We start from the raw sequence: 24,771 nt of genomic DNA on the forward strand, positions 1-24,771 counted from the left end.
TGATTTCTTGGTGTCTAAAACTACACCTTGGTGCTTAGAGATAGCAGGTTGAGGTCGAGAGGAATACCTCATAAATCTATAGGCCCATGCTAGTTTTTCACCCTGGTGAGAAAGAGGGAGGACATTGAGAGAACAGGAGGGAAAGGACTGTGACCAGGAACAGATACAACAGTCTCATAATCAAAACTGAGACAAATGGATGCTGAAGATCCAATGAGGAAACTAAAGGTCTACCTGCCATCAAAGCAAATCTGTGTCTGCAGGGAAGCATCAACATGGATGATTTGAAGACAACAAAAGATCTGTACTTTAATACTGCGAGTGCCTACAACCAGGTAGAAACGTAGAAGAAAGGATACAGAGCAGCTGTTGATTCAGCCCTACAACATATACTCAAGACACCATGCTGATGGAGAAAGGGAGACCGGCTTTTGACCCTGTCATGTATTTAAAGGGACATTATAAATGTCTCATCTTTACAGCGAGACTCTCTGGAGATACCAGCGACTGAAGGGTTGCTCAAGTACACCTTGGCACTGTAGGAGCTGGCGATCACAGATTTTGAACACAGCTTGTCGAATTGAGAGGCAGTGTCCTGACTCGCTGTGATACCCTGCTGCTCCCAAATGACCCGTGTCAGATCTGCTTCAGCCCTAAGCCCAACAGAGAAATCCCTGTACTCTGTAACTGAGAACATCTCTCATGCCTGAGGTTTCTTGATGGCTTAAATCTTTGCTGAAGTCTGTTCTGCTGTGTCGACTTTGGAGAAATATGGGATCATGGCTCAGTGGAGGACCATATATTTGGGAATAAGCACCGCAAACCACAAGGAGCTCTTTAATCACTGACGCTGCTGTTGTTGTTGTCATTCCTGCTCTTTCAACCAATGACATTTTCTGGTTTTTTTAGCTTGAACAATTTACGAGTTCCTTCAAAATCTGGATCATGTGAGATGTGCAAAAATATTTGACTGTCTATACATGCACTTTCCATCTTCATTTAATGCTTCCTTTCACTAGCTGACAGTGTGAAATGCTTCTACCAATTTAATGCAAGACAACCGTCAAAAACCTTTGTGTAAATTGGCTCTCAAACACTGGAGCCTGACCTCTGACCTTTGATCTGTGAACCTGAAATGAACTGCACTCCTAATGCCACCATCGGTCCACAGCTGGGACTTGTCCTGAGCCCAGGGGCTGGAGATGGAGCATCCCAAGAGAGTGGTGGTGGTGGTGGTGGTGGAAGCAGTGGGGGCCTTTGGGTGACATCCCTGCTTGGTGCCACACTAATGATTATGTGTGCCTTGGGTGTGGCTGGAAACACGTACACCCTCGTGATTACACGCTCAGCCGCTCTGCGCCGAACAGGCTCCATGTACGTATATATCATTAATTTGGCTCTGGCTGACCTGCTCTACCTCTCCACCATCCCCTTTGTGGTTTGCACCTACTTCGCCCATGACTGGCTGTTTGGCGAGGCTGGCTGTCGCATCCTGCTAAGTCTCGACCTCCTCACCATGCACGCCAGTGTCTTCATTTTGGTTGCTATGAGCCTGGAACGCTACCGCGCCGTGGCCAGGCCCTTCAGCGCACGCAGGTCCTCGTCCCGCAAACGAAAGCTAGTTGCAGGGATTATCTGGGGGTTAGCTTTTGTGCTGACGCTTCCCATGATGGTGATGATCCGACTAAGGGAGGGAAAACCCACTGCGGCTGGTTTGGTTAAGAGGATCTGCTTCCCTACCTGGACCCCTGAGGCCTTTAAGGCTTATATCACCGTCCTGTTTCTAACAAGTGTTTTAGCTCCTGGATTGGTCATCGTTGGGCTATATGCGGGGCTAGCCAGGCGCTACTGGGCTGCACAGGCCAGTTTAGGAGGTAGCAGCCGCTCTGTCCGGAGGAGAGGACTTAAACAAAAAGTTGTATCGATGATCTTTAGCATCGTAGTGGCCTACTGGGCTTGTTTCTTACCTTTCTGGGGATGGCAGCTAGCCAAACTATTCTCTCCAGACTCTCTCAAGGCTCTGTCTCCTGCTGCTCACAATTACGTGAATTTCTTTGTCACATGTCTGACCTATGGGAACAGCTGTATCAATCCATTTCTTTACACCCTTCTGACCCGGAACTATAAAGATTACTTGGCCCAGAAAGGTCAGTCCGTGGGGTCAAGCAGGGCTGACCCCGGGTCTGCTGTAAGCACGCCCCTGCACGACCTGTAGAGGATTAATAAATGATTATTGAACAGAAACATTTGAATAAGAAAATGTTGACTCATCAGCCTGGAAGAGGATTTTTTTTGTTATAGTAATTTTATACAAAACTGAAAAATGTCATATTTGTGAGACACTTGTAATCTGAAGTAGCACTTACTGCAAACCACGTATGTATAGGCTGCAAATGTACAGTATGTTGTGTGATGTTAGACCTTTCCTGCTCAGAGCAGGGTAGCCAGAGTTTTAAAGTATTCGGAGAAATTCTGCACTGCAGGTGAATGTTTGCTAACATGATCATGATCATATTTGATTTGTGTTCTTGATATAATTTAACATTTATCCCCACATGTAAAAGTTCTGCCTGTCTAACAGTCTCCAGTTCTGCCCTCCTGACACTGATGATATCATTTTGATATATTTGTATCAAATATTATATAAATCATATCAAATACATGTTTAATAGAATGTTTAAACTACTGATATCGGGGTTCAAGGGTAAGAAATACTGATCACAAGAATTCAACACATCAATCAATGTCTTTGCAAAAAAACCTGAATCAGACATTAAACTGTTGCAATATTAAAACAAAAACTGTTTCAGCCACTTGTACAAATGTCACATTTTCATTCTAATAGTTGGACAAAGGAATCAAATGTAAAAAAAAAAACTGCTTCAATTTTTGCCTATTTGCCACATACACACACACACGTAAAGAATATTTCATCTCCTTACAGGGAATGTGGTTGCATCGTGCCACATTCCTCAGCCTCAGGCCACAGCTTTTTTGAGTCCTCCTGTAAATTGTCTCCGTAAGAACGTACTTCATCTCAACTCTGTCATATATTGTCCCTCCTTTTCCATTATCCTGTTTTTTTTTTAATCCTCTATTATCTGCTCTATCATGACAGTCCGGTTGATGCCAAGTTCACTCTGTAACATAATTCTGATTTGCAGCTCGGTTCTCTTTTTTTTTCTTTCCTTATTTCTTTCGTTTTGTTAATTATATTTTCCTGTGCGGCCAGTGTCTCATACCGATTGTAACAAGTCACCCTAATGAACAGACTTGCTTATGAAAATAAACAATACCACAGACACTCAGATTGCTTATGTAGAATGAAGTGGACTATATTTATAGCACTTTTATCCAACGTACTTTACAATTTGCATCTCATTCACACACACACACATGCAGAAGGCAGCAAGCCATCATGCAAGGGACCGGCCTAACCATAGGGAGCACTCAGGCACTCCAGCATATGGAAGGACAGAGCTGGATTGAATCACTAACCCTGTGATCTGAGGACAACCTGCCCTACCTGCTGCTAATAGAGGCTACGTTTAATTAAGTCATCATCTGCTGTCATCTTTAGTGGCTCACAGCTGACTTTATCGTATAAAATGTGCTATCTTGCCATGAAAAAGACACACTATCTAACTGTAACTACTTCATTAGTGGTAGTTTTAATCCTCCTAAATGTTTATCTCTTTCCACATGCTTTTAAACAGGCATTTTTTTCATTACTTTATGTTTTGCTCACAATGAATTTTGAATGAACATTGCTCACTATCCTCCCTGAACACCTCAACTGAAGGTGCACCAGAATCCCGATTTATAAGCTGCATGAGGTGAGCCGAATTAAAAGTGACAGAAAAAGACATTTGCACACACAAATACACATATTATAACTGATAAAGACACAAATATAGATAGTAGCTGTGTTTAATTCCCTCGTATGTCATGTCTGTGTCTCATGAATGTTGCACAGAGTTAAACGAACATACAGCAATGGTCAAATAAGACTTGGACATAAATTGGAGATTGTGAATGGTGCGTTGTATCTATGTATGTCAGAGAGTGAGGGATGAAAATAGAGAGAAGCAGACAGAGAGGTATTTAAATCCATTGCATAACAACAAAAGGAGTCCACTTTTATGAGGAAAAGAGACTTTACTTTTTCACAGTATTTATGAAACCCAGTGACTGATGAGATGTTAAGACAGCACAGTGAGATAAGATGAGCTGTGGCTCCCTCTTTAGGCCAATTCCTCACACTACAACATCAATACTACATGTTTGGTTCTATTTTTCACAAGCTTTGGGTGGAGCAAAGATGCATAATCAGTCCTGGGTTCAGTAGTGTAAAATGGACCACCTTATAGCAAAAACAAAAAGTGGACAGATCAAGGGTCGTGAAGCGGTGGGCCTCTACTTGATCTTGATGCCGACGACCTTTGCGTCACCGCTGATTTCAAAGAATTTGTACTTGACGTCCGCTAGTCGGTTGGGGAAGTTCATCATGGAGCCATCAGGAAGCTTGATGTAAAACTGCTCATTGTTGAAGTTAATGTAAAACTGAGGGAAGACAAAAAAAAAAAAGGAGAAGGAGAAAAGAAACAATTTAACAAGTTTGTTAACATCATATTATAGTGACACCAGTAGAGGAGAATATGTACACAGAACTACTGTTTGCTCCAGTGTTATCTAGGTGAGGTGACTCTATCTTTCTTAGTGTTTATTACATTTTATGAGCCTATAAACCCTTTCATGACTGTAAAGCTCAGTGTCTGTTGACCCAACAGTGTTACAGCACAGATGCTAATCCCACTAATAATTTACGTATGGTGAAATCTGAGCTTGAGCCGAACGACTGTGATAAATACTGCAAAAGTACTTTGACAAGGGTCTGCAAAAACGGCAGGTAGTGTGTGAACTATATGATAACACCCAAAAGCAGCTTTGAGCGTTTGAATCGTTTGAGCGTCTAAACCAATGAATGAAAAAGAGCTATGATAACTGAAATTATGTGTTTGCATTTAAGAATTTGCAGAGTGTGATGTAAATCCTTACAGGCATGTGAGGATGCATTATATCTTTTGCCACAGTTATCTTTATTATCTACATTTCTGGAATATCGAGGCATGATGATTGTGTGTATTTTCATTTTTTCTCTTGAATTAAGCAAAGCAAACTGGCTTTAGAGTAAGACTTTATGACGGTTTAAGAGAACAAATAACACATTCTTCCTCTTACAAGTTAAAAGTTGAAATGATAATCAACAAGACACACCCTGCCTCAATTCAGTATACTCAGCTGTTTTGCTGATACAACCTTTCTTGTGGTCTGGTATGGTGGCTCAGTAGTTTATGGTTTTAGATTTTGCTGCTTCTTGCACTTCTGTTTTAGCATTTTGTCTCATTTTAAAGTAAAAAACCATGGAGTGTTTGTATAAAAGTCTCAAAATCTACATCATCTAAACTAGATTTGTATCTAAATGTTCATGACTTAATGGTTCTCCACTTATAAGAAATGCACACCTTGCATTCATCCCCACGTGAGAAAGGGAAGTTCTCCTCACGTTGCTCTTCACCCCAGCATCCCCCAGACATGGCGTTGCAGACGATGACGTTGCTGTCATTGCTGTAGTCGAAACGAGGGTTGAAGTGCAGCGCGATGTTCTCCGAATCATGACCAATGTTGACGGAGAAGCTACAGTCGAGGCAGACAGAGAGGCCGAAAAGAGTACAGTGAAAAAAGGGAACAAGTGGATAAAACATTAACTTATCTCCCAGTACGCTACGCCGACTTCCTCTTGATTAAGTGTAATGGAATGTGCATCAATAATCTAAACTTGAAAGTACTTCAGCACTCGATAACCAATTTGCATTATGATGAGGACTTACAAGGCACAGTCGTCCTTGGGCTTGATGCGGATCTTGAAATCATGCCCCTCCTTGAATGACATGTTTGTGACTCTCTGTAAAGGATGAAGAGGAATAAGAGAACGAGTTTGAATGGATGAATGAGTCTTAACTAAAATAACTTTTTCTCTTTGGGTGGGACCACCATTCTTGGAGGAGACAAGAAGATTGCAAGATGCAGGACTCATTTTCATCTGTCCGCATTAAGAAAACAGTCTATTTTGTTGGTGACATTGGAGCACAAAGGCACGTATCAATTTCAAACGGAAGATTATTCAATTCAGAGCAGATCTGAAACAAATGAAGCCCTGTAGTCAGAGAATCAACAATGAAGAGGTGTTCTTATCTTCGCTGTTTATAATCAACCAGGTTGGAACAGTGTACCCATGGTTGTAAAAGTACTGAAACAGGAAGGCGCTACATTTGTTCATCGACATGTGGTCATGTGGAGACAGTAAAACCATAAAGAGGCCCCCCATCAGGGACTTTCTGCATTCACCACACCTTACTACAGCATGTGGGTGTCCCTGCTTATATCATAATTACAGAGAAAAAATGACTAACAAACATAATAACACACTTAAGATTGATTTCAAATGTTTGCACTTCTTGCTGTGGTATATTAAGAATTTCCTTCAAAATCCAGTGACCCTGTTTCCCTAATCAAAAAAGCGATAAATTCCATTCATTATTGTCCTTCCTATCAATATGCTAACAGCTACCTGATAGTTATTCATGAACTTCAGCATCCTATATACCACACTTATAGATACCTCGTGCTATGATTGCATCCTTTAAAGTCAAACCCCCTATATCAGATCAGCACTGGTTTATGATTGACTGCACAGAGCTAGGTGTTGGATAATAATTAAGTTCAGTTTTACCATTAATCCCTTTGGGGATTAGAGTCATCCGAACTATTTAGGAGCAATGAGAAGCATCTAAGAAATCCCCTTCAGTTCAGGGGCCAGAAGAATCTACAATCTCAACACAAAGAGGCTCTGGACCTTTTATTATAAGGTGACCGAGTTAACTACTGAGTCTTTTTGAGCATGTTGAAAGGTCTTACTTCATGTAAATTACATATTTCCTGACCGAGCTTAGATAAACAAAAATTTTAGATTTTTTTGCTCAGCTTTGGTTATGGTCTACATACTTCTACAAAATAATTGTTCAAATTGCTAAAACATACAGTAAAAGAAACAACATCTACAAAAATAGATTTTAATGCTTTCAAGCTATTTCTCACCTTTCCATTGATGTTCACGGCACCATAACCTTTACAGAAACTGGTCCATCACTGTTAATCACTCTGTTAAAAATTCTCCAAAAGTTCTAAACAAAAATCCTAATCCAACAAAAATCCAGTCTCTGAAAGATGAAATGTGTATACAATTGTTTTAAGGTGATAAATGTAATGGAAAAGCCCATAAACCCGATATAAAGATAATTCTCACAAATGCATGTGTTACATTACATATTAAAAGGACATCATAACTATAAAAGTTAGATAAAAGGGGTAAAAACATTCTTGATCTTAGGTCTGTTTAGTGACACAACAATGATAAGGAGTTATAAGATAAGGAATTCCTTTCTGTGACAGTGGAACAGGTCATCATTATTAGAGAAAACAAACTCAATCAATCAAACAATGAATCATGTAGAGACATGTAGAGAAAAATGTCCTGAGCTTTTTATACCACTTACCATCTTGGCTGTCTTTAGTGGGTTGTGCTTCAGGTGAGAAAGCTCTGCAGGCAGGTTGTGAAGGGTTTATATAACGGTGGTGACGCTGGGGGCAGGAAGTAACCAACAGGGAAAAGGTTGGGGAAAAAAAATGACCAATCACATATGATGATATTTGCCCCTGACTGAAGTTAGTCACTGCTCTGCTTCAAGTTACAGGATGTTTGCTTCAGTTTTGAGCAGAAACTTCCTATAATGAAAAGACATATTTAAAAACAGGGAAATCAGAACTGTTATTGTTTATGTATAATGTTGCAAACTGTCCATATTGTTGCTTGGCAGACTTTAACAAAATATTTTTAAAAAATGGTTCTCCTTTATACAGAAACTGACATCAGAGTAAACTACAATAATTGTCTCTTCATTTGTGACAACTTTGTCAGTGTTACTGATATTTTGGCACTACTTTAAATAAATATCTAAATTTCTTGAATAAATTTATTCCATAAAAATGTTCAGAAGCTCCATAAATGTGTGTCTAAGATGTTTTTTTTCTACCTTGTCACTCTTTTTGCCTCATTGCCATATCTTACTTATGTGTGTGACTGGTTTTTTTAGTGTACTTTTACTTTTTTCCTATTTTCTAAATATTTTTTTCAGTGTGGAGCTGCACAGTACATTGCAGTTATATACTGTTGTACCACCTGATGAAAGCTAATATAATAAATAAATACATCTACTATATGCAACAATGTGAAACAAATTTGCCATGTATAGTGTATGTATATGAGATATTACGTGGCAGATAGGCTACAAGACTTTGGAACTTGGAAGTTGTACAACTGTACCATGCAGCGCACATAAAATGACATATTGTGCAGATTGTAAAAAGTAGTTTGTTGGTTGTTAGAATTGTGAAGCATGTCACTTTTATGTAGAGTACTGATAATATGTATGTTATAACATGCTTCACAACATATTATATAAAAACAAATAGGGGAAGAAAAGAAGAAGAAATGGGAAAAAAAAAACACCCAATAAACAGAAATATGACATTATATCACCATATAACAGCATATATTCACAAAAAAGTATAGTTTTGTTTTTAATTTTAATAGTTTTTCCCCACTTACTAAATGCACCTAAATGCAACTCAAAAACTGCAATTCCACATTTATCCAACAGTCTGATACATTTTATTATTTTTAGTATTAATCTCTTGTTTTGTAAAAACCTATTTGTTGGCTATAGCTGCATTTTCTTCAGGCAAGTGTTGTATTACGTAACGTTGACGCGCGCGCGTGTGTGTGCGTGCGTGCTTGATCCTGGAAGTAGGTCAATGGTTTCAGGGTTCCACACGCGCATGCTGACGTAGTGTTGTACTTCACCATAGTGGGCGGGACTTTGAGTTCAGTAGCCAATCCTGTGCCCTCGTTTTTATGACGATTCCATACAATCAGCGCACATAAACTGAAGCTAACACGAATAAACAACCAAGTTAGCTTGTCAGGTAGCTAGTAGTAGCTTATGGTATGTTTTTTTTTTATTTTATAAGCGATTTAATCATATTTTATTCGGTTTCATTAACCACTATGCTAGATATAAAAAAAAAAGTTTTTTAAATTTTGTTGACATGTTACGGCTATGGTGAATGACCACAATGTTTTTACTTTATAAGAGTGTTAGTTACATGTTATAGCAGCAAGTTCACTGTTTGGTTAGCATTAGCTAGCTGGCTTCGGAAAATCAATCTAATTTTGTCGCTTTGCTAATGGCTAAAGGTTAGCTAGTGCAGCTAAGCAAATGAGATAAGTTTATTTACTTTGTGGCGTTTGCATGTTTTTTTTTTCTCTTTAGAAATGGCGTCGTTAACGGCGACAGAACCAGTGGTATGCCCGGCTGCAATACCAACAGCTGAGTCTATAGTGCCCGCTTGTATGTTTGCACCGGACCGGGGATGTGAGGACGACCCATCCGGCGGAGAAGGCTTCGAGGACGGCGAAGGCACAAACGGCGAGTCCGCGGATCATTTAGACTTAAGCAGCAAGGTGGGCCTCGCTTTTAAACTGCATATAGTAACGTTAAGTTTCAAGTTGCTCCAGGTTTTTTGTTTTGATTCGGTAAAGGAATGCTGTGTTGTAACGTTACAAATCCCCTTTGCATGCAAGTTGCACACAGGGCATTTTGTTGTGCTTGCTGTGAAACACAAGAAAGTGACACGTATAAGTTGCACTACGTGTGTAACTGCATCCAGCTGCCAAGTAACTCACCCCTGGGGGTATCTACTGAATGTGCAAACTCTGCAGTTGTTTGTATGTTGTTAAAAGAAACAGCCTCAAGCACCAGATTGACATAACAAAATAAAACCTTATTGACTGATTGGCAGAACACATAGCCTTAAAAAAAACTATGATTTCTGATTTCTTGTTGAGGTTGTGACTCAGTGACACACTCAAAGACTTTTTTTTTTTTTTTATCTTTCCAAGTCGTTGTGTTGGCTCTTACACGGTGTTTTGCTTTTCAGCTGGTCCTAGTGAGTCCAACAGGGGAACAGTATGATTCATTACTACGGCATCTGAGGGAGCGAATAGATGAGGGCTGTGGAGAGACCATCTATGTGGTTGGAATGGGTTCAGGTAAGAGAAACTAACCCTCTTGGAAGTTTAGGATAACATCCTCAGTTTAGCCTATTACACATCCACCGAACAGCACATATACTTTTCAAACTTGCCTTAATATTCTTTCTTTTATTTACACAAACCACTTTTTCCCAATGAAGAAAACTAGACATTATTGAGATAAAATTTGTCTTAAAAAACAAAAAATGTGACTACATGTCTTCATAATATTGTTATATATAAAAGATTAGCTGAAGTGATGGCAGTTGATTGAACAATAAAACATTTTTTGTATCGTTAAGACTAAAAGGTCCATGTAAGGAATTGATTTTAAAACAGCTGGGGGCCAAAAACAAAACATAACATGGGGATATACTATATTAAAATAGCCAAAAACAGCTTTTAGCTTACTGTGTTGTGTCTTATACAGCCATCCGCTATGTTTTGTGTCGACCATCCATTCATGATTCTACCCAGTGACTCAGTGTTTACTTCTGCTTGAAGTAACGATATCGATACTTGGCTGTTCTTGCTGCTGAGCTTTCCAACCATTACGTCTATGTTTCCAACCGAGCCACACCACTCTAACTGTAGTTTAAAAAACATCTGAAAAATACATTTTACGCTTAGACCCAGCGGGCTGCCAGGTTTGCAATAGACTGGAGGAAACCCTGCTAAACATGACTCAGGGTTTGACTTAAACTTGGCCAAGAAAGGAATGTTTCTAGTTATCTGATGTTTGTTGTGAACAGATAGGCAGATTGAAGATAGTTCAGATTGAACTACATATGCATTTATACACATACGAACAAAAGCGATGGGATATATTGTCTTATATCCATATCGATTGTTAGTGAGAGTATATTTAGTTTGGTGTATTTAGGGAAAAGGCCACCAGTGTGCACTAGCGGAGCTATGACTCCTGTCAGCTGTGTCCCCGTGTGTCCTCACTGATAACCACATTTGTTTGCTGTTTTTAGTTTTCATTCCGAAACCGTCCGGCTACACACACAAACACGAGGGCCTTTGTTGGCAACCGGAGTTATTTTTTGCCTGTTACAGCAACATGTCTGACCTATGCGTCCTGTTGAGGGAGGGAGGGGGGAGAGTGGGGGTCAAAGTGCATGTGTGAAAAGGTGTCATTTTTCCCTGCTCAGCACAGGGACTGTCACTAGTTCAACAGTTCATGTCGGTGATCCTGGCCGTCTAACTGGCTGGACGAGCTGCTCGCCAGTCTGGTATGACTAGACTTAGTGGCCAGTTAGTAGTGGTTTGTTAATGGTGTGGCAGTAAGCTACTTAAATCATGAAGTAATTGGTAGGAAGTAATGTAAATGTCCTTCACTGAAAAATACACCTAATGTAACGTATAAGTGCATTTTCTTTGGAAATTTACATTTGAATAAGAAAGATACGTCTTTCTATAGTAACATATGACAAAGTTCTACAAGTTTGCTGTACATGGATTGCATCTGAAGCTAACTGCTTGTGATCCAGTCCAGTCTTAGGAGATGTTGTGGTTCCAGTAAATGTGGTTTTCTCATCTTGACAGTACACCCACTCCCGTCTCTCACATAAACCACCTGTTTACACTTTCCTCCACAAAGTCTGCCTTCACTGTGTTATTTGTCAACCTGGTCACCACCCTGTCCTAAAAGTAGTTATTGACATATACAGGGCGAGGCTTTACATTAGCTCAGATATGTGCCAGACATGCTAGGAAAGTATATACTCGTTGTACTGTAAGGTGTTCACATCAGATAGGAGATGTGTAATGTTACTTTTCTCATTTTTTATCCTGTATCAAAGAAACTCTCCTGTCTTCCTCCCTTTGCCCCCTCTTTCTCCCTCCTCTTTCATCTTTTTTTTTTTAGACGGAGGTGACTACGGTTTAGATGAGAAGGATATGGAGGCGTCGGTAGCCACGGTCCGGTCGCTGTGTGAACAGATCGAGGCTGATCTAATCCTGCTGAGAGAGAGGACAGACACCGGCGGAAAGATTCGGGACTACCTCATCCGCCGGCGCGTGGGTGAGCAGGATTTCCTGGAAGTCAGGTAAAAAAAAATGAGAGAAAAGCTTCTGGGAAGGGAAAATACATATGTTATAGGTGTGCCTACATCAGCAGCTTACCCCTGCTTCAAAACGCCCTTGAGCACGACACTTAAACCTCAGCTGTGGTCTCATAAACACCCGTCTCAACAGCGGAGACAGCTGCAGAACCGCGGCTATACTGAGCTGTGATTTGGTGCTATATAAATAATAATAACATATATTTAACGTCTGTATTTCCTCTCCTTCGTCTCGTCTCCAGAGTGGCAGTGGTGGGGAACGTGGACGCCGGGAAGAGCACGCTGCTGGGGGTTTTGACCCACGGCGAGCTGGACAACGGCAGAGGCTTCGCTCGCCAGAAGCTCTTCAGACACAAACATGAGATGGAGAGCGGCAGGACCAGCAGCGTGGGCAACGACATCCTGGGTTTTGATCAGGAGGGACAGGTGAGCCTCCGCCGATCCGCAGGACGTGATTATAGCTGATTCTCGCAGCCTTAATTGGAGATAATTAACCCGTTGAAACTCTGATAATATGTGGGAGGAAAGTGCAGCGAGTGAGGGCTCCGTTACACAAGCTACATTAATTAATCCCTCAGCATCATCAGCGAGCATAAATATATTTATTGTCATGTTGTGGTAAGCCTTCACAAAAACAAATGGAAAGTTTGTTGGTAATTGTTTGGCTTTCGGCCACAAATTAACTTTTAACTTGTCATCTACAGCTGTCCGATTCCTTTCTCCTCACTGATGAGATTTAAACTAATTATCACTATTAACAACAACAGCTTTGACTAAACGGAGTTGTAAGGAAACAAAACTTAAATTAACTTTGTTGGGCACTCTGAATCTTTCTCTCTTTCTTTGTTTAGCTTCCGGTGTTCTCAACTTATTTGGTTTTCATGTCTCACACTCTGTAACTCATCTTTTATTCTTTCTGTTCATTCTCTGTTCTTTTTAGGTGGTGAACAAGCCAGACAGCCACGGCGGCGGCCTAGACTGGACCAAGATCTGTGAGAAATCCTCAAAGGTCATCACCTTCATCGACCTGGCGGGCCACGAGAAGTATCTCAAGACTACAGTCTTTGGCATGACCGGACACCTGCCTGATTTTTGCATGCTCATGGTGAGAGAGGAGGAGACGGGGAATAGAACTATGCGCTTTCTTGCTTAGATTGATCGACTTCTCGTAAGATTTCACAGGCAACCTAAACTATATTATTAATGACCACCCTCTCTCTCTCTCTCTCTCTCTCCCTCTCCTCTCAGGTTGGCAGTAATGCTGGCATTGTTGGCATGACCAAAGAGCATCTGGGTCTGGCTCTGGCTTTAAACGTGCCGGTGTTTGTAGTGGTTACTAAGATAGACATGTGTCCAGCCAACATCCTGCAAGGTAAAGGAACATGCTACCATGACAACACATTCACAGCAATCAGTACAACACTATACCAACATACTGCACTGACCGTTCTGTTTTCTGATTTCTTCTACACTACTACATTGTGTTTTAAAACTTACTCATAATAAAACCTCTCAGGGAAGAAAAGGAATCAGGGATGCACCAATCTGACTTTTTCAGTCCTGATACCAATATCTGGGCTTAAGGTATCAGCTGATACCGATTACGGATTCGATACCAGTGTTTGATTAATAAGCACTGGTGTGGAAGAGACTGAGATCATTCTTTTATATGTAAGGCAAAATCAGGCTTAAACATTGCTTTCCTAACTTTGTAGAACAAAATATAACAAATAAATACATAGATGCACATATACTGATTTGTTATTTATTAAAATAACGGTATCCAGTACCAGCTATTTGAGTCAGTATCGGACCAATATCCGATATCAGTATCATCTCTAAAAGGATTTTTATACCCCCTGGACTGCTGAAAGGAAAAAGAGTTGAGTTGCATAAACAGCAAAGTGCTGCAAGAGCAAATTAACAGCATATGGTAGCAATTTAGAAAATGGGGGGGTTTCTTTTGCTAGAATATGATTAAATATGCTTTCAAAAATGAGCGAGTCAGAAATAAAAAGCGATCTCTAATACAGTCCTGCTTCTTTTTTCCAGTTTGCTCGTTGTAAAGTACGTACTCGTTGTGAAGCGTGTCAAGGTCCGATATATTTACAGCCTGTTCAGTCGCACGGTGTGTGTCCAGACTTTGTGACAGCCGGTGTTTTTTTGTTGTGAGAGTCGCTCATCTGGTGTGTTTTGTGTGGGTTTTTCTATGTGTGTGTGTATCTGCAGAGACACTAAAGTTATTACAGAGGCTATTAAAGTCACCAGGCTGCCGAAAAATCCCCGTGTTGGTCCAGAACAAGGATGATGTCATCGTCACAGCCTCCAACTTCAGCTCTGAGAGGTACGAGAACAACAAATACGAGAAATAAAAAAAAAAAATCAGACTGACAGAGAAATAGGCAGGAAGACGATGTGACGGAAAGCAGCAAAGAAAATAGGTGGACAAATTACACACACAACATATTTTCATTTCTCATTAAGTATTTTAAAAATGACAGACATAAGACAGGTCACATCTTTCCTCCAACCTTCACCTTCACCTTCAAAAGTCTAGTATTAAGTCTTTAATTTGGGTAAATATTAATGTGCTGGTTTAAGAGCGCAATGTGTCAGGGTTGACTAAGCAATGGCTTGTAGCACTTTAAAGTCTTGCTCAAGCATCCTTGACAAATCCAAAGTCATCATTTCTGTATTGTATACAGTGCAGCCTGTTGCTCTTTGACATCTAAATGATTTGCTCTGTTTTTGTCTTGTGCACTTTTCATATGATTGTTGTGTCGTGTGAAGCAGATTAGAGAGTAATTTAAAAACTGTCACACCTTTCTCTTCCGTCTCCTTCTCCCTCTCCGCAGGATGTGTCCAATTTTCCAGATTTCAAATGTGACGGGGGAGAACATGGACCTGCTGAAGATGTTCCTGAACCTCCTCTCCTCTAGGACCAATTTTAGCAACGACGAACCCGCCGAATTCCAGATAGACGACACATACTCAGTACCGGTACGAGACAAAACACAAGTCAAAGATAGCTTTTTTTCCCCATTGGCTCAGTCCTCTTTTCTCAACACAAAGTGGTTATCAGCAGGGGCAACTAGACCAAACAGAATAGCTGACAGTGGTCCAAAGACCCTGAAGGGAGACAACAGTTAGAGAGGCTGTTGCAGGCTGTACCATCACATAAATCAATGTGTCTGTCAGCAGGAGTGTGTCATGTTTAAGCAAAACACTGAACTAAATCAGTGTGTTTATTGTTAAATATCTAACCTGTGAATGTGCTCAAGGACTATCTGTGTAGATGAGCAGAACGCCGACATAACATGACCTCGTGTCGATCTTCTCTCGGCAGGGTGTTGGTACCGTAGTTTCAGGAACTACGTTACGTGGAATGATCCGTCTCAACGACACGCTGCTCCTAGGCCCGGACCCGCTGGGCACCTTCATCCCCATCGCCGTTAAATCCATCCACCGCAAGAGGATGCCCGTCAGAGAGGTTCGCGGTGGACAGACGGCGTCCTTCGCCCTCAAAAAGGTTTGTGGGAGGGTTATCATGGTGTAGCTGGAATAACAGTATCTCAGAACATTTTCACCAGTATGAAGAGCAGCTGACACAAAGTAAAGTTTCTAAGAACTTCTGTAAAAGATAATTATTCAGAAACTTTTGGATGTAACATGCATATAGTTTCCTAACTTTATAATCAGCTTTATAATGCATGCAAATCCCAACGTGTGGGAGAAGGTAGTGTTCTGTCTCTAATTCTGGTTTGGCTTCACAACTCCCCCCCCTCCTCCCGCTCCTCCTCCTCCCGCTTCCCTTTTTCACTTTTGTTCCCGCTGTCTTTTTGTTCTTTTTCTCTGTACTTTCCTCTATTTTCTCAGATCAAGCGCTCATCTATAAGGAAAGGCATGGTGATGGTCTCCCCGAAGCTGATGCCTCAGGCCACATGGGAGTTCGAGGCCGAGATTTTGGTGCTGCACCACCCGACCACGATATCCCCGAGATACCAGGCCATGGGTTAGTGACAGTCATATCCATTTAATCACTGATATGCGCCAGGTTACATAGCTTCTACATTTCTTTGGTTTGATTGACCTAGCGTTCGGTACATTAAAGGTGTAACACTCTCTCTATCCGTCACACCAGTCCACTGTGGCAGCATCAGACAGACAGCCACCATCCTGACGATGAACAAAGACTGTCTGCGGACGGGGGACAAGGCAACAGTCCACTTCCGCTTCATTAAGACTCCAGAGTACCTGCACTGTGACCAGAAACTGGTGTTCAGGGAAGGACGCACCAAAGCTGTGGGCACCATCACCAAGGTACCGGAGCTTATGGTCTATAGTTCAGTTTAGCTACGGTGTAACTTTCCTATCTTGTTTTATTTTTGTATTTTTCTAAGTACATTAAGCAATAAACTGAGAAATGGAGGGATTAGAATAATTATGATAAATTACTTTGACTTGATACGTTATTCATGGGACTCTGAAAGCTGTGTTGTCGGGGTCAACAGCTCCTGATAGGGTCTCCCATTGCAAATTGGTCCTAGGTGAGGGGCCGGAGTAAGAGCAATTTAAAAACCGCTGTGGTGGCCATGGAGACTGGTTGGGTTCAGCTAGTAGAAGTGATATGGGGGACCCACCACCTGTCTGTGGTGTGCTGTAGTAGGCAGGCAAATGTGGGGGCCATTATGAAAATGATATTAAAGTTTGGAAGTATACCCTGTGGCAAAAGAAAGAAGCAGAGACTCCAACCATACATTGGGTATTAGCCAAAACCAATGAGCTAAAAGATGCTAAAAATGTAGCCGTTTGATTCAAATTTAAGTTTGCAAACTTTGAGTAACGCAGGTTTAATAAACACTGGTTGTGTTTTCAGCTACTTCAATCAGCGAACACCCAGGCAGCTAAGGCCCAGCAGTCCAAAATGCAGGCCATCAAGAAGACCTCTAAGGACAGCACAGCAGCCAATGAGGAGGCCGGTTCAACAGCACGACCGCCAAGTCCCAACACAGCACAGCTACCAGTAAGTAAAGCCTTACTCTCTCAGACAGCTGTTGTAAGAGAGTGACACAAAGCAAAACACTGACTAACACAGAAAACGCTCAGTGAGGGGAACACAAGTGTGACTCGGGCTCCTGGTTATCACATGTTTTATGTGTTCAGTGATGAAATTAAAAGTAATCTACATCTGGAATCACAAAGAAACTAAACCAAGGTTAACACATCCTACATCGCCTCTTTTTTGCTTTAAAAATGCACAATACATGTCGTTAAATCTAGAAGATAAGACTTTATGTTGCTGTTTCCACTAATGACTTGAAAACAAATGGCAATATTATGAAATAAAGCATATTAATTACACTCATTTCAGAAGAGTATCATTGATTTCTAATTAATCTAGAATCTTAGAATTCAGTACAATGAAAAAAATATATATTTTTTGCCATAAGAGAAGTTTTCCTTACTTGATTTATCACATTAATAACAACATTTAAAACAACACACTCTGACTGATTGGTGAAGCTGAATGTTGAAGTTGCGATTTAAAATGCTTCCTTTTCTTCTTGCTTTTGACTCTCTTTGAATTTTCCAGTAAATTTCTCTTCCACTTTCCCTCTCTTACCCGTTTTATTTCCTTCCTAAATTATATGAATTTTCTTCTTCCCACTACTCACCTCCTCTCCATCTGATCCTCACCCCTCCTCTCTTGTGTTTTTTTTTTTTTTTCCTACCCTTCTTGCACTTTCTCTTAACTTTTCTGTTATGATCTCTCCTCCTTCCCTCCCTGTCTTGGCATGCTGCGTCAGACAGTGGCAGAGGAGGAGGCGCTATGTAAAGATGGCAACAAAGAAAACAAGGTAAAGAAGTTTCTCCAGACTGTGGGACTCATGAGGATGTCCTTGTCTTCTAAAAACTTTGGATGTTGTTTTTCTTCATTTTCTTAACTTTTTCTTACAACCCATTGTTTTCCGAGCATGCATATTCTTTTTTTTTTCCAGTACAGTCCTACTTTATATGCACAGTTTATCACATTCACACCTGGAGGCTGCTCAGAATTACCACAACGTTTTACTGCTAGCCACTGAGCTGCTTCAGTTTTTTTTTTTTTTAGCAATTAAGTGCTTAATTGCTGATGAAATTCCTGAACCGGACCCGAGTGGGTTTTGATTTAGAAACAGTCACGGTACTGTGCTTAAAAGAGAAAAATTAATAGCTTGTGCTGTGTGTTATTTTTCTCCCCTTTTCACCACATTACTCTTGTGCACATTTACTTACATGTGAAGTTCTTGTATTTGTAACAATTTTAGGGTTGTCCCTTGTAATCAAGCTTAATAATTGCAACAATAACAGATGTTATTGTGAGTACAACGTATCCAAAGGTTTGAAAAACTGGAATGTACTTGTAAAACAACTTGTGTAATTGCAGCGTTTCTCTCAGGGTGTAACAACGGAGGCATCATTTGAAATAAAGATCATTCCGCCTGATGTCAGAGGAAATTATTTAAAAAATATCAGAAAAATGTCTTTCTGAAATATAACAATCTTTTAGAAAAGAGGAGCAGAACACTGTATTGTACAACTATAGCTGCATATATAATTAATGAGGCAGTTGTGGGGGTGTTTACCGCCTCTACTAACAGATTTCCTGTGAGAAACCTTGAACTGTTGTGTCTCAGGCTGCATTCACACCAAATCAGGCGGTGCGGCGAAAATTCATTTGAATAGGGGTAGTACGGCCGTTCTGGTCGTTGCGGCGCCGCACCAGACTGCGGCCGGAAAGTTGAGCCAGAGTCAACTTTTGGAGAAACACAACCCGACGTCACTGCGGCTGAAGGCTGCGTTGGCCAATCACAGACTGACAAGAGTTGTAAACTCCGCCATGAGGGAGGACAAAGACGTTAGTAGGACGAGAGGAGGACATTTCTCTTCTCTTGATAACGTTTAGTAAAGTTAGACTTTGCTGTCGGCTTCCCGACTCATTTTAAAAAAGACGAGAGAAAAAGAGAGAGAGAGAGCAGCTGTGGTCGAGCGAGCTAGAGAGTGAATGAAGAGAGAGAGAGAGCTGGTAGCGAGAAAACCGGTGAATCAGATCAATAAAACATTATTTTTCTGATTGTTTCACAGCGGTTACATTGTAGAGCACAAATAAACACGCCCACAAACCCCCACACACCTCCACTCGACCCTGCGACTGAACGCCACACTGCCTGATCTGGTGTGAACGCAGCCTTAATTCTCCTTTTTTTTTCATTTTGCATCTCTATTTCTCAGAAACACATCTTTACGGACCAACCGGTTTTAATCTGCTGACTTCTCATCTAATTTAATCAGCTGACTCACATGTGTGTTGTTTTTTTTTTTTTTACTTTTCTGTCCGCAGCTCAAGTCTGGAGGCGGAGGACGCAGGAGAGGAGGTCAGAGACATCGAGGGAAAGGCCTGAACGCTGCAACAATCTCCACAGCGGTGCCCGCAGGAGCAGCAGGCACCGCCTAAAAAAGCACAACCTTTCATTTCTCCTCATCTCCTCTACAGGGAGGGAAAGTGACTGCGTGGCCCTCTGGTGGTTGCATTCAAAGACTGACTGCATATGTTCCTTGAATATATAAAATGACTATTCAACAATCTCGAATTATAAAAGGGTGAATTATTTTCCACTTAAAGTCAATTTAAAAGCTTTATTGGTGTAATTACTTGAAGGTTGCTGAAGATGAGTTTTATTTAGTTTGAGTTTTACCGTAGTTAACTGCAATTCGTAGGTTACATTTTGTATTTTAATGCAAAAGTTTCGGGGGGTGTTCATCTTATTTGTAGTTAATCAGAACTTTTATTATAGCATTAACTGTTTTTTTTGTTTTTTTTCCCAGCCAGCAGAGGCACCTGTCACTTTCCCTGCCTACCTCCACCATCCAGATGTCTTTCTTTTCTGTCGCATTTCTTTCCTTCATCATTTCTTACAACCTCCACCTAACTTTCATTAACGCACCTTTTCAGACTGTACCGGTTGGAGTCTGTTTACTGTCAGTAATTCAGTAATTGGAGGATGAAAATCGCGTTCAAGTAGTCGGAAAAACTAGTTCTCGTCATTGAGACCGGAGTTTGAATTGGATTTGATTGAAACTGAAAGGGAACTGATGCCAAACTTTTTTTGGGAAATGTATTAATGTCTGTATCACACAGAGGAGGACATGTTGCCAGGAGGCAGGAAGGAAAATCACACCAGCTAAATGTTTGTTAAACTTTATAGTTGATATGTTTAAAAAAAAATAGTCCTCTGGGAATCCAGCTTTGAAGACGTGTTTGATAAATTGTGTGGGCAGTTCAAACGTTTTCTTCCCTTTGCCCTGGAGTTGTAGCTGCTATTGTACCGTTCACCAGCCATTAAAAAATTTCCTCATAGATGAAATCCATTTGATGTCATCAGGCCGCAGTTTAATCCTGCAATAGAAAGGTCATTTTATCAATTTTGAGCCAGTGTTTGCAGGTTTACTAGATCCAGTCCAGGCAGCCAAGAGAGAAAAGTCTGAAATGCTCTCGCGTTTTTTTCCCCCAAAGTAATGTCAAGTGTCAAAACGGCTTCGTCGTGTGTTAACAAGGCACAAGTCCGAGTGAAGTCATCTACTTGATTTAATGGGAAATAACTTCAGAGAACAATATAAGCACAATATCCTTCCATTTTGGTCCAGTATGACCACGGAAAAAAATCCTAAAGGTAATGCACACATGCACAAAATTACAAGTATTTTTACTACTTCACACCCTATATGTCAAAAGCCAAGTAAGAACATATTCAAACCACTAAAAATGTTTCTAATGTGACTTAAATGCACATTATCTCTTTGTACTCCATGTGAATAAGAAACAATCAGCTGCATTTATTGGCCCACAATAGTTTGGACAGTATGATCAATCACATGCTGTACCAATAATTTACAGATACTTCTATGTGATTCAGTTTTGATACTACTAGGGCTGCAACTTGCAATTTTATTAATTATCAATCAGTCTGCTGATTATTTTCTCCATTAAATCAATCAGTTGTTTAGACTATAAAAACAAAAGGATAACAGTGAAAATCGCAGTTTCCTTAATGTTACATAATGTTCAAACGTTGCATTTTATCCGACCGTGTTACAAGATTTTCAAATGTTACGTTTTATCTGACCGACAGTCCGAACCTCAAAGACGTTCAGTTTACTATACAGTTAAGAACACACATTTGAGAAGCTGAAACTAGAGAATTTTTTGGATTATTTTGTTTAAACCAGTCATCAAAATTGTTCCAAATTAGTTTTTTGTTGATTGACTAATCAACTAATCGATTGAACTAAACTCTACTTGAGTTATTTAGCTTGATAAACAATGAAGCGGAAACTGTTTGCTCATGGTCTAAACACAACAACCCAACATGCTAACAAAGTATTATCACAGATACCCTCTAATAACCCAACAAATCATTGATTACATGCTACATTTTATTGCCGCAGACAACTACAAATTGTTGTTTCCTGCACATGTTTTCCACTGGTTTTATCCTGTTGTTTAATGGTCCTGGTTCCTGTTCTTGAATTTTATATTGGGAAGGATTCTTGCTCATCAAAGTTTTTAGGGGGGCTTGTTTCTTCTAATCCACCTTCTCTCTCATATGCATATTATAATTTGGGGCTGGTCAGTCTTTGAGGTTACTGAAGTGCTCTTTATATGATGATCAAGCATACTGTACTGCCAGAATATTTCCCCCCCCTTTTTTTTCTTTTGACTTCTTTTCATTTTTTAAAGACCTTACTGAAATGTGTGGATTTTTTTTTTTTTGAAGAGACACAGGGTTTGTGTGTATGTATGTACAAAAATACAAATTGTGCAGAAGAACTGAGGGGTAATGCCATTTAAATTAAGTGGTGCCAGTTTGTGTTGTAAATCCTTTTAAATAAAGATGTTATAGAAAACTGACATGTTGAAGATAATTTTTCTTTTTCAGTCATTAGCTGATGCCGCTAGACGGATCGTAGCAAATTGAGTTGAACGGGAGCGAGCTGATAACAGGCTGTTGGTGAAATTTAGCTTCATTTTCCAGATTACATAATTGCTTTAGATGTTAACTTTCCATCAGCATTCGTTTAGACAAAATTAGCTGTCTTCACCTCGTAGATGCCGAAAATGAGAAATGCAAAAGTGTGTTGTGACAGTCCATGGAGGAAATTCATGGGTCAAACATGTTAGCATACTTTGGTTTGTTTACATTGGAAGTAAACCTACACGGTAATTTCTGCTGTTCAGCTGTGTATGTATCACTCAATATAGAAAACAGTAGCTTTATAGTTGCAGAAGTTGTTACATGAATTAGTTTGGGATTGTAAAAACAAGCTAATTTGGCCTCTGCTGCTTTGTGTGTATTCTTTCTCAAGTGAGGATGCTTAAATACAGGAAATTAAACACATTGGTACCAGTAAGAGAACCTTTATAAAGGGTTTATAAGTTGTAACTAATGGCTAAAATCCCTTTTCAATTACAAAGTTTTCTCAACTTTAAAACCATTAATGATGCATTGATGACTATTAGTAAACCCATTGCAGATCATGTTGCTTTAAAAATCTGTAATAGATTTTAGTAGATGCTCTGCAGCATTGATCCAGAAGGTAAGTGGTAAAACGGTCCACTGGGTCTTCCTAGATAACTGGAACTATAAAGACAGACAAGTAATTTATGCTGGAGGAGGATCAAAACCAGGTGAACCAAACATTTTTATTAATGGCTTGAAACAGATCATGAAACTATGAGTTACAACTTTAAATCCTTTATATTTGATGTCTTTCTAGAAAGTGGTCAAAAAAAGGAAAAAGATAAGGGATAAGGGGTAGAGGACAACCCAAAACTCTCCAACACTAAATAATCCAGTTAAGTTTTTCAATGGCCAAAATAATACAATACAAATACATTATTCAGCAAAGCACAATAACTGAAAAGTGCAAAGCAATAATCTTTGAAGTTCCTACATCTTACACGGTGTGCTGTCTCTGTGTTATGGGTGTATAAATAGGTTTAGAGGTTTGTCTGCAATGGGGCGATAAGTAAAGTTTTAGTTCAGTAGTCAGTGCAGTCATCTATGATCTGAGACTCCAGGTCAAGACCTGGTGTGGGGACCTCCTTTGTAAGGTAGTTTATTCATGAACACTTATTGTAACACTTTAATTTTATAAAATTAAAAGTGTAATAAAAACAAAAACAGGACTTTTAAGCTTATTTCCACTTTTATTCAAATACAAATACAGATACAAATAATTTTGCTGCCTCAACAAATACAGATACAAATACAAATACCGGGCCCTCTGCACATCCCTACATATCAGTATGTACTGAATAATTGTGTGACCCAAATACATCATAGATAGAAAATGTGGATTTATTTCCCACAAATGACAGATCCTAGAATCATTTCTATATGTTTAAAGGAATTTCCTCTTATTCACCACTATGCCTCCAATGAGAAGCATAACTTGGACAGTTGGGTGGATCGTCACCAACAGGAAGTTTGTGTAAGTAAGTGAGATTTTAAATTTCTTTTACAAAAAACACTTTGACAAGCAACTTTTTTTTATGGCTTTGGGACACTTTGCATGGCAGCCTGCTGTTTATGCAGAGGGCTTTCAATCAGATCTGTTCAATAGTTCAGAAAGAGTCAGCCTTCCAGCCATAATTATTTTCAAACACCCCAGGGCTTAATATGCTAGTCTGTAACAACTGATTGCTTTGGTAGCATTTCAATCAAAGTCTCCCTCCCTGAACCTGTCAACACAGGTGGTGTTCACCCAGATGGTATGAAAATGGAAAATAAGAAAGGTCTTTGATGCAGAGCTGGAGATCAATGAATGACTCGATGAATGTAGGTGAGGACATTTCAAGGTCACACTCCAACAGTTTATGAAAGTATTTAAAACAACCCTTTGCACCATGTCTCTCAGTTTGTTACTGTTCTCCCTTTTGTGTATTTATCCGGACTGCTTTTTCAAACGTGTCTCCCCTGATAGAATCAAACACCGATAACAGTTTTTCACCGTATTGGCTTATACACCATGCGGTGCGAGGGAAGTCTGCAGGGCCGAACGGGCTAGGTCGCTTTCAAAATATGCAAAGCCACTGTGCCGTTTTAAGCATGATATGAAGAGACTTAATTATTTCTTTACTGGAGTTTTTGGAAGGGCAAAGATGAATTCAGTGTGATAAAACCCAACCTCACACACACATATTCAGCTCTCACACACAAACCAAGACTGTGCAGTCAGCATCTTCAGTGTCCTTAGTTAATCTATAGTTCTGGATGTTATATTTCATGTACACACAACATCTATTTTCTGTCTTACCGTCCTGGAGGAGGGATCCCTGAGCTTTCTTAAAGGGTTGTTTAATTTGGAGGACTTGTTGATCTGTTCCCAAAGGCATTCTTAGTGTTGCACCCATTTGTACAACTGAAAAATGACATTTTAGTACTTGTG

General features: G+C 40.1%; 3 protein-coding genes across 6 annotated transcripts; 2 read left to right on the forward strand and 1 right to left on the reverse strand.

The window, feature by feature from the left end:
• The first annotated feature begins 1,114 nt into the window (after window positions 1-1,114).
• uts2r4 (urotensin-2 receptor 4) lies at window positions 1,115-2,267 on the forward strand. The gene has a single exon (XM_044339656.1). It carries the CDS (start codon window positions 1,136-1,138, stop codon window positions 2,213-2,215), a length of 1,080 nt encoding a protein of 359 aa, XP_044195591.1. The 5' UTR covers window positions 1,115-1,135; the 3' UTR covers window positions 2,216-2,267.
• A 1,871-nt stretch (window positions 2,268-4,138) lies between these two features.
• lgals2b (lectin, galactoside-binding, soluble, 2b) lies at window positions 4,139-7,822 on the reverse strand. Its single transcript, XM_044339705.1, has 4 exons — window positions 7,617-7,822; window positions 5,892-5,965; window positions 5,526-5,697; window positions 4,139-4,563 (listed from the first exon to the last, which is right to left on the reverse strand). Exons 1-4 carry the CDS (start codon window positions 7,617-7,619, stop codon window positions 4,417-4,419), a joined length of 396 nt encoding a protein of 131 aa, XP_044195640.1. The 5' UTR covers window positions 7,620-7,822; the 3' UTR covers window positions 4,139-4,416.
• A 1,183-nt stretch (window positions 7,823-9,005) lies between these two features.
• gtpbp1l (GTP binding protein 1, like) lies at window positions 9,006-22,231 on the forward strand. 4 transcript variants are annotated; one of them, XR_006399762.1, is made up of 16 exons: window positions 9,020-9,125; window positions 9,453-9,643; window positions 10,120-10,231; window positions 12,087-12,267; window positions 12,525-12,708; window positions 13,223-13,387; window positions 13,531-13,654; window positions 14,512-14,626; window positions 15,138-15,282; window positions 15,629-15,811; window positions 16,159-16,294; window positions 16,424-16,602; window positions 17,159-17,305; window positions 18,090-18,140; window positions 19,664-19,923; window positions 20,149-22,231. XR_006399762.1 is itself a non-coding variant. In XM_044339685.1 (15 exons), the coding sequence occupies exons 2-15, from the start codon at window positions 9,455-9,457 to the stop codon at window positions 19,775-19,777; spliced, it is 2,025 nt and encodes a 674-aa protein (XP_044195620.1). In that variant the 5' UTR covers window positions 9,006-9,105; window positions 9,453-9,454; the 3' UTR covers window positions 19,778-22,231. The 4 variants fall into 4 exon arrangements, 3 of the variants coding, with proteins under 3 accessions (XP_044195620.1, XP_044195612.1, XP_044195632.1); XM_044339685.1 differs by having other exon boundaries at window positions 9,006-9,105; window positions 19,664-22,231; XM_044339677.1 differs by having other exon boundaries at window positions 19,664-22,231.
• Window positions 22,232-24,771: the final 2,540 nt, after the last annotated feature.

This window comes from Thunnus albacares, chromosome 3 (genome assembly GCF_914725855.1).
Source record: "Thunnus albacares chromosome 3, fThuAlb1.1, whole genome shotgun sequence".
Lineage (NCBI taxonomy): Eukaryota > Metazoa > Chordata > Actinopteri > Scombriformes > Scombridae > Thunnus > Thunnus albacares.